Source organism: Protopterus annectens, chromosome 6.part1 (genome assembly GCF_019279795.1).
Source record: "Protopterus annectens isolate FY-2018-M chromosome 6.part1, PAN1.0, whole genome shotgun sequence".
NCBI lineage: Eukaryota > Metazoa > Chordata > Ceratodontiformes > Protopteridae > Protopterus > Protopterus annectens.
The window spans coordinates 204310650-204328957 of record NC_056738.1 but is presented as its reverse complement, the minus strand read 5'-3'; the positions used below and the strand labels follow the sequence as shown (position 1 = coordinate 204328957).

Genomic DNA, 18308 nt, shown 5'->3' with positions numbered 1-18308 from the left:
ACCAGCAGCAGTGACAAAGAATCACCCTGAAATATGCCCCTTTGAATTTTTATCACTGGAATAATAATTTGGCCTTTGACACGGTTTAACAGCAAAGTGGTATACATCGGTAAGCACTCCATCTGTTAATGTGGGATGCTGTCAAACACTTTTTGGAATCTATTCATGCCATACTTAAGATTCTTCCCCTTTTTACAATTCTCCATTATGACTGTTTAGCAACAAATTATCCTTGTTCCATATGACATTCTTTTGTTACCCTTTTGTTCTACTGCCATGATTGAGTTTTCTTCTAAAGGACTATAAACTCTTGTCTGCATCAATTCCAGTTCATCGTTTGTACATCATTGGAAGGCAAGTTTTTAGGAATGGCTTATAGGTCCACTCTTGAGGAATATAATTTTTCTTGTTAACAAGGTTGGTGACTGTTCAGAATGCGCACATAAGAAGCTCTCACTGAAGGCTAAATCTTTATGTAGAGATCTTACATCAAGCCAGAAGTTAGGTGCTGCATCTGGGCCTGGGTGCTTTCCAATTAGGAGATTTTCTTAATTTTGTTTCAGTTTCTCTGTCGGTTACTTCCTCTCATTTCATATTCTGTACATTTGAACTTCTTATGGTTTCTTTTCCTTCTATGCATTCAGCATCTTTGTTATGTTCACAGAGTCTTCATAGATAGTTCCCCATTATGGGCAGTCAATGAATGGCTTATTTTATATGTTTCCTTTATATTTATCTGCATACCTGCAAAGTTTTTCTGCCTGTGCAGGCATCTTTAGTTTATTTGCAATGAATATATGATACTGTGCATTGCTTTTATCACATCTATCTTTCTAAATTTCTTCCTTTCCTTCCCCTACTGCTCTGTGTTTTTGTGGCAAGACTTTGTTACTCATTAAGCTGCACAGTAATATATCCTTGTTACTTCTAATATACCACATGAATTTCTGTTAATAGTCTCAATTCCTGTGTTCATCTGTTTTATCAGACTTCTAACATTCTTGGTCTTATTTACTTTCTGTAATCTACTTCTTGCATCAATCTTAATAAGTCAGTCCATCTCTATCAGATCACGCAACTCTTCCCTTTACTCATTTTATTTATTTATTTTTTTTTAAGTATGGGCACATTCTTTGCTCTAAGTTTCCTGTTGGAATTCTACAGAAAGAACTAGACCACCTCCCTGTGGCATATTTTCTTCAGCTGCAGACTGCATCATCTGCTGTTCTTTCATATAAGAATTCATTGGCCCATCACTCCACAACAGTGATTGTGTCAGAGCTGGCACCGTTAACTTCTCCTTCCTTTGCTGTGCAACTCCAAGTGAGCTGTTGTACTGATTTCCTACTGAAGGCTTCAGGGCATCTTCATGTGTCAAATGATCAGATGCTTCCAGTTCCACCCGTTTCTCCCTTACTTGAGGACTCCTAGATCTATCATGCTGTAAAATTACCCAAATTGGATTTTCTACACTAAATCCTTTACTTCGCAGAAAGTCCATAACTTAAGTTTCTATTTAACTTCTCCATTATTAAATGAATCCTCTTCTGCACCCCCCCCCCCACACTTTTTATTTTTATGTATTGTGAAATGTTCCATATCTGGGTGCCTTTCCTGCATTTCTCTTCAAAATATTTTTAGAGCTGCATTTTTGTATTTATTCATTTGGCTTCCTCCTTTGCACAAATATATCAAATAAGTCCTGAGGGAAACCCTGTCCACATGGAAAATAATATAGGATTCCACAGCCATTGGTGCCTGTAAGTCAGACACTTAGCTGAAGTTATGGCTAAAAGTAAGGCTGTTTTCCAAGAGTGGAATTTTAACTCTGCTGAAGCAGCAGGTTCAATAGGGGGAAGCATGAGGTTTTCCAGTACAAAGTTAAGGTCCCAGGCAGGGGTGGGTGCCCTCCTTGGGGGCCTTACGTTGTTAGCCCCTCGCAGGAACTGTTTGATGAGAGGGTGAGAAAATAGAGGTGGCTCAGTATTATAATGAGCCGAGATGGCAGAGGCACGAATCTTAATGGAGAAGGATAGGCCTCTGTGGAGTAGCTCTGCTAGGTAATCCAGGATTAGAGGTAAGGAGGGCACTGCTGTATCCTTTCCTTTAGACTGAGTCCAAGAACAATATCTTTTCCACTTTTCAGCATAGGATTTCCTAGTACTAGGCTTTCTGGTTTCAAAAATATCATCCAGCACCTGTTTGCTGAGGGTTGCTGGTGGGATATTCAAGGGCTAAGCCAGGCTGCAAAACTTAGGGTTTGCAACTGTGGATGCAAAATCTGTCCCTCCTGCTGAGACAGCAGGGTAGGAGTCTGGTGTAGGTGTCAGGGTGGCACCATTGTCAGGCTGCGCAGGAGTGGGTACCAGTGCTGGCGTGCCCAGTCCGGGGCATCAGAATTGCCCTTGGCCTGTCTTGTTTTATCTTGAGTAGTACTCGAGAGAAGGGGCAGAGGGGGAAGGCATAAATTGACAGGTTTTCCCATTGAAAAGATAGGGCATCCACCTTCCAAGCCCTGCTGTGAGGGTTCCTGGTGCAGTATTTGCTTAACTGGTGGTTCTCGGAGAGGCAGAGAGATCCACCTCTGGTGTCCCCCACCTCTGGATCAGAAGGTTGAAGGTGTTGGGCTCCAATTTCCACTTGTGTGGGTCTAGGAGATTTCTGCTCAAGTCGTCTGCCAGTGAATTTTGTCAAGCAAGAATTGAGCTTGTAGATGGACTTGGTTGCTCAAGGCTGTGTTCCAGAGGACCATGGCTAACCTGCAGAGTGGGTAAGAATAGGTTCCCCCCTGCTTGTTTATGTACCACATAACTGTTGTGTTGCCTGTTTTTATCAGTAATTCTCCTGGAAGGATTAGGTATTTGAAAGCTGTCAGAGCATTCTGTACAGCTAGCATCTCTTTTTGATTGATGTGCAGGAGAATCTGCCTTGGGCTCCAGTGGCCCTGAATCCATTTGCCTGCCATGTGAGCCCCCCATGCGTAGTCTGATGAGTCTTGTCAGGGTTTGGGTGGCGTGGGGTTGAGTGAAATGCAGTCCCTTCTTGTGGTTGCATGCTTCTGCCCACCAGAGGAACTCTGTCCTTAGACAAGGTATGATAGGAATGACTTGTTTCCAGGTCCTGAAAATGCTGGCACCAAAGACTTTAAGTACCATTAAAGTTTCCTCATATACAGTCTAGCATATGGAATTAGTAGACTATATGAGGCCATGAACCTTAGGGCTTGCAGTATTTTTCTTGCAGATAGCTGGGTTCTGGTGGCCATTTGTTTGGAGTAGTTTGTCAGATAGACCGTTTTTTCTGAAGTGAGAAATGCCATCTGGGAAGTTGTGTCCAAGCTTGCTCCCAGGAATACAATCTTTTGACTGGGTACTAGTTGAGATTTCTTTTCGTTGATGGTGTACCCCAATGAAGTGAGAAGGCTTTTTACAAACGCCAGGTGGTGAAGCAGCAATTCCTGACTGTCTGCCTGAATCAGGCAGTCATCCAAGTACGGGCAAATTTGGATATTTCTCTGCCTGCAGTATGCAATGGCTGGAGCCAGGCATTTTGTGAATACTCTGGGAGCAGTAGATAAGCTAAAGGGAACTACAGAGAACTGATGGCGCATAGATCCTGCCCTGAAACGTAGATATTTCCTGCATGACTCCCTGATGGGGATGTGCAGATAAGCTTTGTTTAAGTCTAGAGTTACTAATTAGGCATCCTTGGCTAGCATAGGGAGAAGCTGTTGCAGGGTAAGCATCTTGAATTTTGGGACCACCAGAAAGGTGTTGAGAATTGAAAGATCCAGGATCAGGTGACAAGAGCCCTCTTTTCTGGGCACCATGAAAAGTCTGGAGTAGAAACCCTGCCCCTTTGCTCTACTGGAACAGGTTGAATAGCTCTGCTACTGAGCAGGGAAAGTACTTGCTTTTGAGCCTCTGCCCACTAGTTTGGAGGAAGATCCGATAACCCTCTTGGAGTTGGCAGTGAATGGAAGTAGAATTTGTACCCCTGGGATACAATGTTGAGGACCCATCGGTCCTGAGTGATGGACATCCAGTTTTTTGAATGAAGGGCAAGTTTTCCTCCTAGGGGCACAAGCAGTTGGGCAGGGCTGGGAGGTAGAACAAGTCATAGTGAACTTTTTCCATAGGGTGGTTGCTTACCACTCCCTGTTTTTGGGGTGGGGGAACTCCATTGCTTAGATCTCTGCATACCCTGAGACTGTAGTCTGGGTGGCCTGTTTCCCCTGGGTCTTGTCTGGGAAGGCCTGGAAGGGGCTGGAAAGGACCAGTGTTTTGAAGGGCAATGCCTACTGAATCTAGGTGGTTGTACTTGTAAGAATTTAACAGTTTGCATACAATTAGCTTTTTCTTCCATCTTTTTAAGAACTTCTTCTGCTTTGGTGCCAAACAAACAGTCCTTATTTAAAGGAGCGTCTAGCAATTTGGATTTGACATGATCTGGCAAGGTTTGCTCCTTCAGCCAAGCATGTCTTCTCAGTACAGAACCAGTGACTACAGCCCTGCAAGATGCTTCTAAGGCATCAAAGCCACACTGCAAAGTATGTTTACTAACTTGGTTTGCAGAATGCATTAACTCTTGTAAATCTTTATTTTCTGCACAATCTGGAAACACCATTTTTTGTTTAATTAGTTCCATAATATGTTGCTGGTACTTCAGCATGTGAAACTGGCAATTTAATGTACTGATAGCAAGAGTTGGAGAGGTATATACCTTCTTACCCCATTTGTCTAAAGCTCTGGAATCCCTGTCCAAAGGGGTAGGATTTTTGCCTGTAGTAGCCTTAAGATCTTTAGGTCCCTGGGAAATTATCTCTGGATCAGCAGTAGGATTCTTGAAAAGAAACTTGTGGGAAATCAGGTACTCTGTAGTACCTGTCAGGTTTCCTAGGGGCCGGGGGGGTAGTGTCTGAAGTAAGACTGGATTACATAAAAACATCATCTACAACATCCAGGACAGGGGGTATAGTTAGAGGCCTGTGCTGAGGCAACTCTAAAAATTCTCCAAGTCTATTTTTGGACTGAGGGTAATCTTGGCATTCCCAGTGGAAATGCTGTCTTAAAGTATGCAAGGTTTCACCAAAAGAAAAATCCTCTGAAGGGGAGGCAGAGGGAATAGATTCTTCTGCATCTGAATCCTCATAAGCTGATAAGGGCATGTCCTGATAATCAGAAGGGTCAAGAGTCATCAGACTTCTGCTCTGTAGAATCAGAAAGAACTTCAATTCTTTGTCTCTTAGCAGGGGAAGGCTGGCTTCCCCCAACTAGCGTAATAAGGTCTTCAGCTATTCTAAGCATTTGTTTTTGTGGCATGGGAGCTTGAGCATGCGCTTTGGTCGTCTATTTTCTATGCGTAGTGCGTACGCTTTACCTAAGAAACTCTGTAGTTTTAGCTAAAAATGCAGTCTGTTTGATTCGAACATCGGTAGGATGGAATACACCCTCAGAAGCCTGTGCCTGCACAGTGGCTCCGGACTCATCTAAGGTAGAGACATCCGCTGGTTCCATAGTAGAAGAAGCATCTTGCGGCATACCAGACTCCGAATGGGCCTGAGCAGAGGCCTACGAATCCACAGAAGTGGGCATCAGTGGCTGCAAAGGCACCTCACCGAGTACCGGCGGACTGGAGACTAGCTTAATGGAAGCGTCTTTGGCAGATTTGGACCTATGCGGTCTGTCTCTGTCTTTATCTTTACGTTTTTTTTCAGAAGATTGGTAGTCGGATGGCTTATCGAAGCCATTTCGGAATATGGAGAACGAGAGTAAAATAATTTAGCGACAAAAACAGCCCGACGACTAATGGTTCAGGCATTAAACAAGACACAAAACCAACAGCGAGGGACGTCATGGTCTGGGCCTAAACAGGTGACGCAGTAAGAATGAAAATCTCTGAGAGGTATTTGCTTTCCGCAAGCAAGACAATTGTTAACTTTTAATGACATCAGTTAGAGCAAGAAAAAAGAATCCCTAACGGGGTACTTAGCTTTAGAAGACTTCAGGATTATCAACTCGAAAACGAAAATTTCAGGTAGCGGCTGACCAGCACTTGCTAACTGCTTCTGCTTCGGGCTCCTCCTCGGCAAGAAAGACTGATGTAATGGCGTCGGCTGCCTGTTTTATACCCCCGAAGACCTGATGTCATGGAAGAAGCGACAGTATCAGACGCAGAAATACTAAGACTCTGGTATTCAGGCCGACTGAGGGCTACCTGCAGGCAGATAACCCAAGTGTGATGACTGCAACAGTGAAACATGAAAGAAGAACATCACATCATCTTTCTTGACCACATGCTTAGAAATATGGTTCTCTTGTACTGCTCTTCTGGTAAATCCTTACCAAGTAAAGTCGGACAACAAATTTGTGACCTTCTCCTTTAAAACTCCCAAAAGCCCCTACAGCAAATCCCACTGAATTTAAAAACTACAAACATGCCAACCTCAACCTATGCTAGAATAAAATATCAAACTTCACTTACGGCTGCACCAACCCTGACAAATACAGCAAGGTAAGCTTCCTACACCCATTTATAAAAATACATAGAGTTAGCAGTCACTTCAAGAACAAAGTATTACTGGAAATTCAAAAATAAGCCACCCTGGTAGTCCATTGCCATAAATTCTACAGTACAAGTGACCCAGATAACTACAGACCCATCAGTCTAACAAGCCTTATCCTGCAAAGCCCTAGAAAGTATTACAAGTAACACTTCAAGGATCTTATTCAATTTGCACCTCACAATGGTTTGGCTTTGTAAAGGGAAAACCACGTCTATTGAATCCAAGAAACTTCTTCAACCAGTTTACAGACTCTGTAAATGATGGCCAAGAAGTAGAGATGGCATACTTACTTAGCCAAGGCCTTTAACATCATTTCCTATGCTGGTATCGTAGAGAAGCTACGGCATTAAGAATTGACCCATAAGTGATCAGATCAATAGCAAACTGGCTGAAAGACAGAACCCATACACAGCGAGTTGCAACAGCCTCATCAGAATGTATGAAAGTGACCAGCAGTGTCTCTCAGCTCTTGGTGCTGGCATCCCTCCATTTTGTCCCATACTTCTCAGATATCCAAGCAAACAGCCAAGACCTCTTGCTATCAAATTCTGCAGATGACTGCAAAATTGGGGTTGTTATTAAGACACCCTCTGACACTCTAACCCTCCAGTATTAACTCTCCCTGTGAAAAATCTTGGTGTATTAAAAGCAGGCTCAAACGAAATGCTAAAACTGCAATAGTCACTTCTGGCAGACAACCCCTCTCCTCATTATTACATGTAGACAACACATCACAACAAAATGAAAATGTACACCATGACTTAGGAACTTGGAATGATAATTTCCCTCTCTTTTGACCATCATGCGACAATGATTGTAATGAAATCCTTTTATGTAGCACAACTAATTGCAAAAGGAATATCCTCAAAGTCTAATGAGGCAATTACTCCTTTATACTCATCACTGATTAAACCAGTTTGTCAGTACAATGCCCCTTCAGGATACATCTCACTGAGTGTATCAAAACAGAAAGACCTAAAGGTTCCTAACCAAATAAAATCTCAGGCCTAAAGTCCCTGAGCTATCAAGGAAGGCTAGGTGGTCTCTTTCTTTATTCAAGTTCTCATGTGCTTAGAGGGGATGCCTCGCTTCTTGTGCCAAAAGATACCCTGTTATCTTGGATCTCATATCTCTGCAAATTCAATGGCTCCATCAAAACTAGAACAGAGGACCTAAATCTTCACCAGTAGATAAAATATGGAGTAGAGACAAGTTTATAACTCTCAAACCACTGAAAAGACACCCCCTGCAAGTTATAGTGCACCACACAATCTTCCTTTAAAAAGGATCTGGATGACTGGATGGGTATTCGCATACTTACTGGTATGATCCTCCTGGGGAAAGCAGGTGTGGTCTAAGGGTGGATACTGGCAGGGCGTAAAAGGTCATAAGACTAAATGGAGTTGGAAACTCTATAGCTACACCTATGAAACCACATTCACTACACCAGTGTTAATGAGTCTTTCAGTCATCTTCAGACATCTTTTCACAAGGTGAGTACCCTTTCATATCTACTATTCTTTGTGCTTTTCACTTGAATATGTAATGCTTAAAAGATCAAACACAGAAAACATTAAGTCACTTCTTGAACACATACTTGCCCGTGCAAGTTCCCTCTACTTCTGTGAAAAGCTTTTGCTTTACTGTGTTCAAAAGGTTGGGGCCAAAATAGCGAGGATGAAGCAAAATTTCATGTTCAAGAGATATCTGTAAAGAAATAAAAGCAAACACAATTAGGTGTTATAAATAAATACTAAATGCCCACATATTAAAATAGATGTGAGAACACCAGAAAAAGTCACCTACATTAATCAAATAACCTGTTTCACCAATTAGAAAGAGCCCTTACTGCAAAAGTTAAGACTACAGCTATAACTAGTTTCTGCAGATGAAATTCAAAAAGGACCCATTTAGACACAGGTAGTCTTGAACAAAATATGCTTAAGTAGGCAACAGTCAGGCGGGAAAGGCATTGTTTCAATAATAAATTAGCAGCAACACAACAATTAAGTGGATGAACAAACTGTTTTCCAATTAATACTTATTTTGCAAGTAAATCTCTGATAAATACATCACCACCACTACCCACAAGCTGTAACAAAAACAAAAGCCCTACATCCCTACACACACTATGAAAAGCAGAGAAATGGGTTTACTGTGTTGAACTCAGACTACTCATTAACAGAAGAACTGCAAACATATTAGGAAAGATGCATCTGGATTTGAAGTTCCATCCACATTGCCTAGAGCAGGAATCTCAATCACAAATGACTATGAGGCCTGCATAAGGGCTAAAATACAGTCAAGCTAAGGGCTACCACTGCAAAAACAAAATAAAGGGTATTAAGTAACCTAGGAACACAGTGCAGTAGTCTCCCTCATCTAGAATCATCCTCATTTGAGGGGTGCTTGTGGCCAGTGGGCCACGAGTTTGAGATCCCCGACCTAGAGAAACAATACTGGCATGACTTAGCTAGCCTGGAAAAATGTCTGTCAAGCTATTCCCTCCTCATTATCCATAATAATGTACTCTACATGACGCTCTCCAAATCTCTGAAGTTCACATGAGGCTGAAGCTAAGGATCAGTGACATCTATACAGCCTAGGAAAGGAAAGATGGTTCTGAAAGCCATGCCCCAAGACGGTCAGAAATTAGGTTGGGTGATTGCATGGTGAGGTGTCTAGTTAACATCCCTGGAACTCAATCCTATTTGAAGGAGTCAAGAAAGACTTTGAATGTTTTCTTGGAATCCCAGCTATGTAAGAGATCGCTCACTCAAAGAAGAGATTCATGACACTTTAAAAAAGACTCTACAAAAAAAAGCAAGTCATCTAAATATGCAAAAATGGGGGATAACCTGGAACACGCAGAGAGCTACAGCTGGAGCTAGACACTTCGTGAACGATCTTGGTGTACTGGAGTATCCAACGGGTAAGGCAGAGAACTGATGATGTGATCCAGACACACACAACCTTAAGAAACTCTGGATGAATAGGGATGTGATTATAAACATCTTTTAAATCTAGTGTTGCCAGGAATCTTGGCAGAGGAAGTAACAGGTTGTGAAGTGCCATCATTCTGAATTTTTGCACCATCACAAACAGGTTTAGGAAATAAAAATCCAGAAATAGTCTCCAAAACTCTCTTTTTTTTGGCACTAAACATCCTTGAATAAAAACCCTTCCCTACCTAAGCAGTAGGAACTGGTTCTATCATACTTTCAGAAAGCATGTGAAGAAGAACTGGCGGAAACAAGTGAGTCTGATATGGCAGATGAGGAAAGGTGTGTGTGGATGTTCCCACAACACTGAGAAAAGTTGGTATTATTTGCAGATGATATTTTCTACTTGTTAAATCCAGGAAAAGACATCTCAATTACCATCCCAAACGATCTTGAATTTGAGTCTCTCTTTTTTTTTTTATGCCAATGGGTCTAAATATAAAGCGAATAAAGTGGAAAGAGGACATCCCTGCTTGGTTCCTCTTTTCAGACGCAACTTATCAGAGAGAAGCCCTTTCACTTTACTTCTTGCCTTCAATCCTTCATATTTCCTCCTAATTAACCTTATTATTGTATTTGGGAATGCAGTTACTTCAATTGCCATACTCAAGATCCCAGTTTACTCTGTTAAAGGCTTTCTCTGCATCAGGATCCATGAACAACAGCTGTGCTTTCTAACACTTTCCCTCTGGTTCATCATCGTTCTGTTAATGTTATCAAATGTTTGCCTCCCCTCCAAAAAAATCACATTGATCCATATCTCATCAGTTTTGGCAATACCCTTGGAATTCATTTAGCTAGTGTTACAAACACTTTATAATCATAGTTTACAGTTGAAATGGGTCTATATGAAGCTGGGTCTGATGGGTATTTACCAACTTTAGGTATTACAGCCACCACAGCGTTCTTCCAGGATGCTGGTGCTTGCCCTTCTTTTAAAATACTGTTTAACTAAACCTTCCAGATCTTTATCACCATCTTCCCTCCTAACTTCCAGAGGAATACCATCTGCTCCTGGTGACTCTCCTGCAGGCTGATTACACATTACTGTTGTTACATCTCCTCTTACCTTAATTGCTAATTGTTGAGCCTTCTCTCTCTCTCTAACCTTGGCATACTTAAGTCTTCCATTAATACTTCCATTTGCGCTCTTTCCTGATTTCCACATTTCCCTGCTTTGGATAAATTTTTGTAAAATTTCCAGAATATCTCTGACCTCTACATGATCTCTCTTTTTTTTTTTTTTTTGTTACAGGCTCCCTTAGTTTGGCAATATACATTTCGCTTTCTCTTGCCCAAGTCATTGTGCTAAAAGGTTTTTTGCTATGGAGCAATTAGAAAGACTTATTGTTAAAGCAGTTATTTTTTTTTAAACTCATGCATAATATCCAGTTACTCCCTTTATTTTCAGTTTAAGCATTCTACAATTACCCCTCCTCTTGTTCTGTGATATTCTCTCTATTCTGCAATACTTTAACCTTTGTCAGACCCTCAAAGTAATTCCTATTACTTCTCAACCATATTTCTTTCTTTTATTTCTGCCCTATTTTTAAACTCCACTTTCATTTTATCACACTCCTTACCTATAACTTCTTAAGATATGTCTATCTTCCCTAATAACTCTCAAATTTCCACTACCCATTCCTTAAATTCTTTGCTTTTCAACATTTACATCAGTAAGTGTCAGTGTCTCAGTTCTACTTCATTACTCTGCATTTTTATCTTAGTTTTTTAGTTTTCATTAGTGCACAATCTGAAATAGTAAGTGGACTTCTGCCAAAGATTTCAATTAAATGCACATGTTGCTGTGAAATATAATTTCTATCTAGTCAAGCCCAGTTATTGTACCTTGGGGAATAATATGCAAATCCTCCCAAGAGTTCCTACTACTGAATTGTCTTCTATACCAAACATTTTCATAAATTCCATCAGAAATCTACCCTGTTTTGTTATATTTTCCATTCTAAGTCCCCTAGACACATCCTCACTGTTGCAAGGTACCCACCTATAAGTAGTGGCTTTGTGCATCTTAGCCTCCTGGGGAGCATTCCCAAGGAAGGCAGAAGGGAAAACTTGTTGCTGCCCTGTTGTACTCCTAGAAGCCTGCATAATCAAAGCATGCAATTCAATTTGTATCACAAATTCTCACAATGTGTCAACATTTCTTTTCAGAATAGAGGATTCCTGCGTGTCTAATACATCATCTTCCATAAAAATTCATGACTATGTACAAAGAGAGGAGTCCTTACATGAACTTAAATAGGAAAGTATATCTAATTCATGTGAACAAAACCTCTTCATGCAAGTCTATAATTTCATTTTTACCCTCCTGAACTTTTTCAAGCACTTCATAAGGTTTGCAACAATGTAGTACACACATACAATGACATAGTATCTTGCTATTATTAGTATTTTCTTCTATGCTATAAACCTTGAAAAGAATTGAAAAAAGAAATGTGCAAAAGCAGGGACCGAAGTAGATGCAAGTTTTGTGGGCTTAGCCTGAAGGACACAAGCTGAAAATCTGGGTTCATCCACTGTAAAATTTGTGGAGTTAACAGGCCTTAGAATATGAAAGTACTGATATAGGTGTTGCTACGTTCTTTTATTTTTGGCAATACTGGAGGTCTGTGAGTAGAAAGGCTGGCATTTTGAAAAATGACTCAAAATCCCATACAACTAAGTACTGCAGAAAAATGTGTACTTTCCACAATAAATTGGAAAAGGAAGACATGCATTTCTTTGTTGCTCCCTTGATTAATAGTAGATCTGGTTGATTGTTCCCATATAATTATTTCTGCTTAGGGTGGAAGGCTCTTGGAACTTCTTAATGCACAAAAATGAACACAAGAGAAAATAAAAACAATCACAGACATCTGTGATATTAAAGTGTAAAACACCCATAAATATGCTATTTTTTTGCTTCCATATCAGTATGACTCTTCCAAAGGGCAAAACAATTACTGAAAAGAAAAAGAAAAAAGAAAAACACTGGCTGGGATGAAGCATAAAAAGGAGAAATAAAACCAAAATATTAAAACTTGCTGCTATAGTCAGTGTACCTCCCCCCAACGATCATCCAGTACTTGGGCGACATTCACTTTTAACAGGACCTAAAGTATCTATGAAAGGTGTCAAGTACATCCATTTGCCTAAATGTGCGACTAAGGAAGTCACTTCACTGGACGGAGTCTGAAGAAAGTCAATTGAGATCAGTGATCTATCCCAGTTAACAAATACAAATATATGCGCAGTAGCTGCTTGCCCTATAAATATATCAGATATCTCTCACTTGCAGAATTTAAGTCTAGAAAATACAAGGGCTGCCTTATATTTCAAGAAAGTTCATTAAAACGAGCAGCCTGTACCCATCAAATATTATACAGGCCTCCCAATGAACAAAGTAAATTATAAATACAGAGTCACCATACCATAGCAGTACACAGACTCCACGATAGCAAAATACCTTTGGTTGCTCAGCATTTCAAATGTCTGCTGGACTTTATCCAACTATGGATTTTGGCAAGTTTGTGAATTAGTTTCCATTTTATTTTTCAGTGAATTTCTTCACCTGAAAATGGTCTATTGTGATCAGTACACTACCACGGTATACAAAGTTAAACAACATAAAATACAATGTACCAAAGCAAGACTTGAAAATCCACAAGGCAGACAATACAACCTGGTGACCCCCCTCATATGTTTTTAGTAATTAGAGAGTATACTGTGCACAACAGAGAAACACACCACATCGGACTCTGAAAGGAGCTTGTAACAAAGTCATGCCAGCTGGGGTCCTTTCAACTATGTTAAAGGGGCTTGGAGCAAATTATGACAAGATTTTTTTTTTTTTTTTTTTTGTTAAACACCTTTAATGAATTATTTGTGACAAAGGCACATTTGCATTTATATAAAAATACTCAAACTGTATTAAGTTAGAATTAAACATTTCATTTGAGCAAAAAAAAAAAAAAAAAATAATTAAACATTATGCTTCACATATATTGCTATACATCACACAACCTAAGCAACGTTACATGAATTATTCAATTCCTGTCCCCCTTTTTTTAAGCAAGAAACATCTTTATTAAACCACTTACGACATAAGCAATCATTTATATAAATGAAAACAAACCACAATGACATAGTCCTATTTGCAAGCACTTTACATCACAAACCATACTGATACACTCCCAGTTATAAACATTATACATCACTTATAATCTACTCAATCATTTTCAAACGTTACATAACTCATTTAAGCCTTGCCTTCTTTTAAATCTCATTCCTCCCCTGTATGTATTGCTCCCACTATTGCCATTTTTCCTATGTAGTTTGTTCCAACCTTTTTTCTAAACATCTCAACTCCAGTTGTTTTATCTCTGTTACTACATTCACTACTTCTAATATAGTTGGTTTAGATTTTGATTTCTGTTTTCTAGTAACTGCTTTTTTGACAGCCACCATAATTAGAAAGAGCAAGGCCTTACTCAGATTCAGAAATGAACAATGTAAAGTGGCCTTCCCACTTGGACATGGAACAGGAAATGGGATTACTAAATGTCCTTGTAAGCATGGGAAAATGCATCTACTTAGCAAAATTCTCCCCTGTATGGCAGCTAGATATCACAATAAAATTTTGGCAATCAGCGGTTATGGAAATGGCCTTCCAGACAGATAATTCAGTCACTGTCAGCTTGGACAGTAATTCACAACCAGTTAGAGAGAGCCTTACCTCTCTCACTGAAGAGTACAAAGTACGACGGAGCCTGAATGGCTAACTGAAAGCAGCAGTATTTTAGAGCTCCATATAACTAGTTAAATGAGACAGGAAAAAATATTCTTTTTTTTTCCATTAAAGTATAAAATCTTATAGATAAAAGACTAATTTACAGAATTAGAAACTTTGGTGAAGTTTTACAAATAATTTCCTGTCAAAAAGCTTGGAGATATATTCACTTGTTAAAATGAGCAACTCAAAGAATTCTCACCAGGATGCTGCCTTAAAGAAGGAACTACAACAGATTGCCTCTACCCTGCAGGAGTTGTCTTTGAAGATGGATGATTTTAAAGAGAACCTGGAAAATCTTAAAACAAGCTGTCAAAAACAGGCTGACACCCTCAAGGAAATGCTACACCACCACCAGACAAGGATAACAGGAATAGAGGTTTCTCTAAATGACTTGGAAATCAGACTTAAGGAAGAGGAAACACAGAAAGAACTGCTTCTTAAACAAGACACTTGGTTGGTTAATAACGAAGAAGAAAATAGGGAGCCGCGGTGGTGCAGATGTAGCGTTGTCACCTCACAGCAAGAGTTTCTCCCGTTCGATTCTCGGCTGGAGCGCCTTCTGTGTGGAGTCTGCATGTCCTCCCCGTGGTTGAGTAGCATTGGAAATACATGTGTAAATGGGTGTGCCCTTGAAGGTTTGGCGTCGAGCTGGCATCTCTGCACCGTAAAAATCTACTGCCAATCATTAGCGGACCGGAGTTCCGCTGTGGCGACCCCTAACTGGGAAAAGCCGAAAGAAGAACAGAAATTGGAAAATAGGGAGAGGAGAAATGACATCAGGATTTTCGGATTACCTGAAAACACAAAAGGTGAGGATATTTCCTTTTTATCAAGCTGGAGCCCTGACTTTTTAAATTTAAAAGAAGGACTTTCCTTTGGCATTGAAAGGGCACACAGAGCGCTTGAGGAAACCTGCCACTAACTCAAACTCTCCTCCTAGGTCAATAATTATCAAATTTCTTGCATACTTGGACAAGGAACTGATTTTAAGATCTGCTTGGAGGAAGGCACCTCTAAAATATAAACAGAGCCTGATAAGATTTGATAACTACTATTCATCTACAATAATGGAACAAGGGAAAAAAGTGTGGCCACCAATGATAAAGTTTCTGAAACAAAATAACATCAAGGCACAACTTGCATATCCAGCTAAGATAAGAATACTGTATGCCAACGAGACGAGGACTTTTACTGACTTCGAGGAAGCCTCTTCATTTATTAAAACTAATAACGTGATTACTTTACCAGAAGATATGGATTGGATGTCACCTTCTCTCAAGAGAACAAAAGAAACAAATGTCTGGACATGTGTCAAAAAGAAGCAAAAAAGACTGATACTGTTACAGCCAAATCTCTCAAAGCATCTACTAAGATATGAATTGTTTTAACATTACTTTAAAGGACCGATTTTACTGCTTGGAATTTTAAAACAAAGGTAACTAACTACTGGAATCTTTACCTATATTTGTTGAAACCAGATGACACGAGAGTTTTCACATTACCTCAGGTATGTAAAACAGGGTACTTTTTCTTTCACAGAAGGAAGGTTATATAGCACATAAAATATTTATACTGTAAATCAGTATACATAGTATATGTGTATTTCTCTTAATTTTCTCTTTTCTTTCTCTCTTCTCATTATTTATTTTAACTGCATCTTGTCTCCCTTTCTAAATTCTCTCCTATTTACTATATTAATATAGTATGTATATATTTAATAACTCACAGGGCCAGATTCAGGAAGGCTTACACGGAGTTTAAGAGTAGTGTAAGCCTCCGTGTAAGCCTCCTGATTCAGCAACAGCCCAAATCTCCGTGTAAGAGACAGCTAACACGTCTCTTACATCGAGTGGGCGTGAAATGCTCAATACCTCATTTGCAGCTCCAAGATATGCAAATGAGGTATGTGAGCGATCCACAAGCTCAAACCAGTCCGTGTAACGGACGTGTTGCAGAAATGTACTCAGCTGACAACTGAGTACATTTCTGCAATTAAAACGGAGCTATGTCAGCTCCAAATAAAGGGTGCATTTGTTACATTAAGCATGCCAATGGCCAAATATGTGGCCATTGGCATGAAAGTGTTGCAAAAAGTTATATAACTTTTTTTTTCACGGATTTATGTGTTTAACTGTAGCGCACACCGCAAACGGGTGCGCTACCTAAAACTGAAAACCGAAGCTTATAAGCCCACAATTGTGGGATTTATATATTACATGAAATGTCAATGGAGGGACTTGCAGAGCAAAAACAATATGGCCTCCGTTTAGTGGTTGTCAAGGGGGGGAAGCTCCGTGTAAGATATGTAACTAAGCATTACTAGGCAATCCTATGTAAATGAGGCTTACAATACTGAATCACACTGCCACATAAGTAATGAGCACTTTCTGAGTCGTGTAAGAGTTAGAGAAGGGGGAGGAACAGAGTAAGAGGTAGGTGACATCATGGGGGGGAAGGATAGAAAGAAATGTACCAGATTGGAGGGCAATGTAAGGTAAGAGATGACAGACAGACATCAGGGAGGGAGGTGTGTCCCAACAGAACACTAGGAATGTCAAGAAATTGAGGGCATACGCTATCCCTACACTCTAAGTTTCTTGATATACGTGCATGCAGCAGCGTGCGTGAGGCAGGTTCTACATGTGGGAGCGTGTTGCAAACTGTTTACAACGGTTTCTTGCGGCACTGCGATGTGTAAGGCGGTGTCTTGGCGTTTTAGCATGAATCAGCCTAGCTAACACCGTGTAAGGATGTGTCTTGGCGTGTAACACCGTGTAGGGATGTGTACACGCGTTTAAGTTACTGTGAGCGTGTTTAAGCCGGTGTGCACACTGCTCCCCTCAGGAAACAGAGAGGAAATAGGAAACAACCAAAATACAGGAAACTGCCAGAAGATACTACTAAAGTTAATTGGTGGAAACAATTAGAAGCAGGCAATTACACAGGCAGACTAGAAGCCCAACCCAGCACTTAAAACACAACAAAGAGCAGTGCAGGCTGTTTCTCACAAGAGATACTGCCAGAAACTAAGCTATCAGAGTTGAAACCTGAAAAAGCTGAACTCAGAGCAGAAATGCTAGGGGCTGCCATAGCTGTTATAATCAGACATAGGCGAATTGCTGAGGGTGGTGATAATGCAGATGCTGACAGACAACCCAGAGTGAGGAGAAGGAGAAGAGTATACAGGCCTAGGGTCACCTACCATGGGTTACATGAGCTGGAGATAGTAGAGCTATAGAGTGGACAGAGAGCTCCTGCAGCAGATTGTTGAGCTGTGCAGGCCACGCCTCACACACAGAACCAACAGAGGGGAACCCATCCCAGTGGAAACCAAGGTATGTGTTGGCCTAAGAATACTAGCAACAGGTACCTTTCAGAGACCAACTGGCGATATGATGGGGATATCACAGGCATCAGCCTCCAGGGTACTGCACCAGTTCCTGGATGCCATGTCACCACATGTCAGTGATCATATATATGTCCCTAGTGACCGTGAGGTTGTGTCCAGCAATATCGTCTCTTCCAGCAAATAGCGGGATACCCTGAGGTGCTGGGTGCAATAGACTGCACGCACATACGCATCAAGGCACCAGCCGGTGAGCGGGGTAGAGTCTACATTAACCGCAAGGGATACCCCTCCATCAACTGCCAGGTCGTGTGTGATGCCCAGGGCATAATAATGAATGTGTGTGCTGGCTGCCCTGGGAGCTACCACGATTCCCACATCTGGCATCTGACGCAGCTGTACCAATCATTTGCCAATGGGGACTTCCCACACGGACACCTAGTGGGGATGCTGGTTATGCACTTGAGCCGTGGCTGATGACACCCATCAGAAATGCACACACACCCGAACAGGAACGCCATAATGAGGCACACGCACAAACACGTAATATCATAGGCGTGTGTTTGGGCTGCTCAAGTCACGGTTCCGGTGTCTGGACACGTC

General features: G+C 40.8%; 1 protein-coding gene across 2 annotated transcripts in view; it reads right to left on the bottom strand.

The window, feature by feature from the left end:
• The window catches only part of POLR2G (RNA polymerase II subunit G), a 357869-nt gene that overhangs the window by 234577 nt on the left and 104984 nt on the right, over window positions 1–18308 (bottom strand). For both annotated transcript variants that reach the window (XM_044075668.1, XM_044075669.1), the window contains exon 2: window positions 8163–8272. In XM_044075668.1, coding sequence (XP_043931603.1) covers window positions 8163–8272 — 110 coding nt within the window. The remainder of the gene's footprint in view (window positions 1–8162; window positions 8273–18308) is intronic.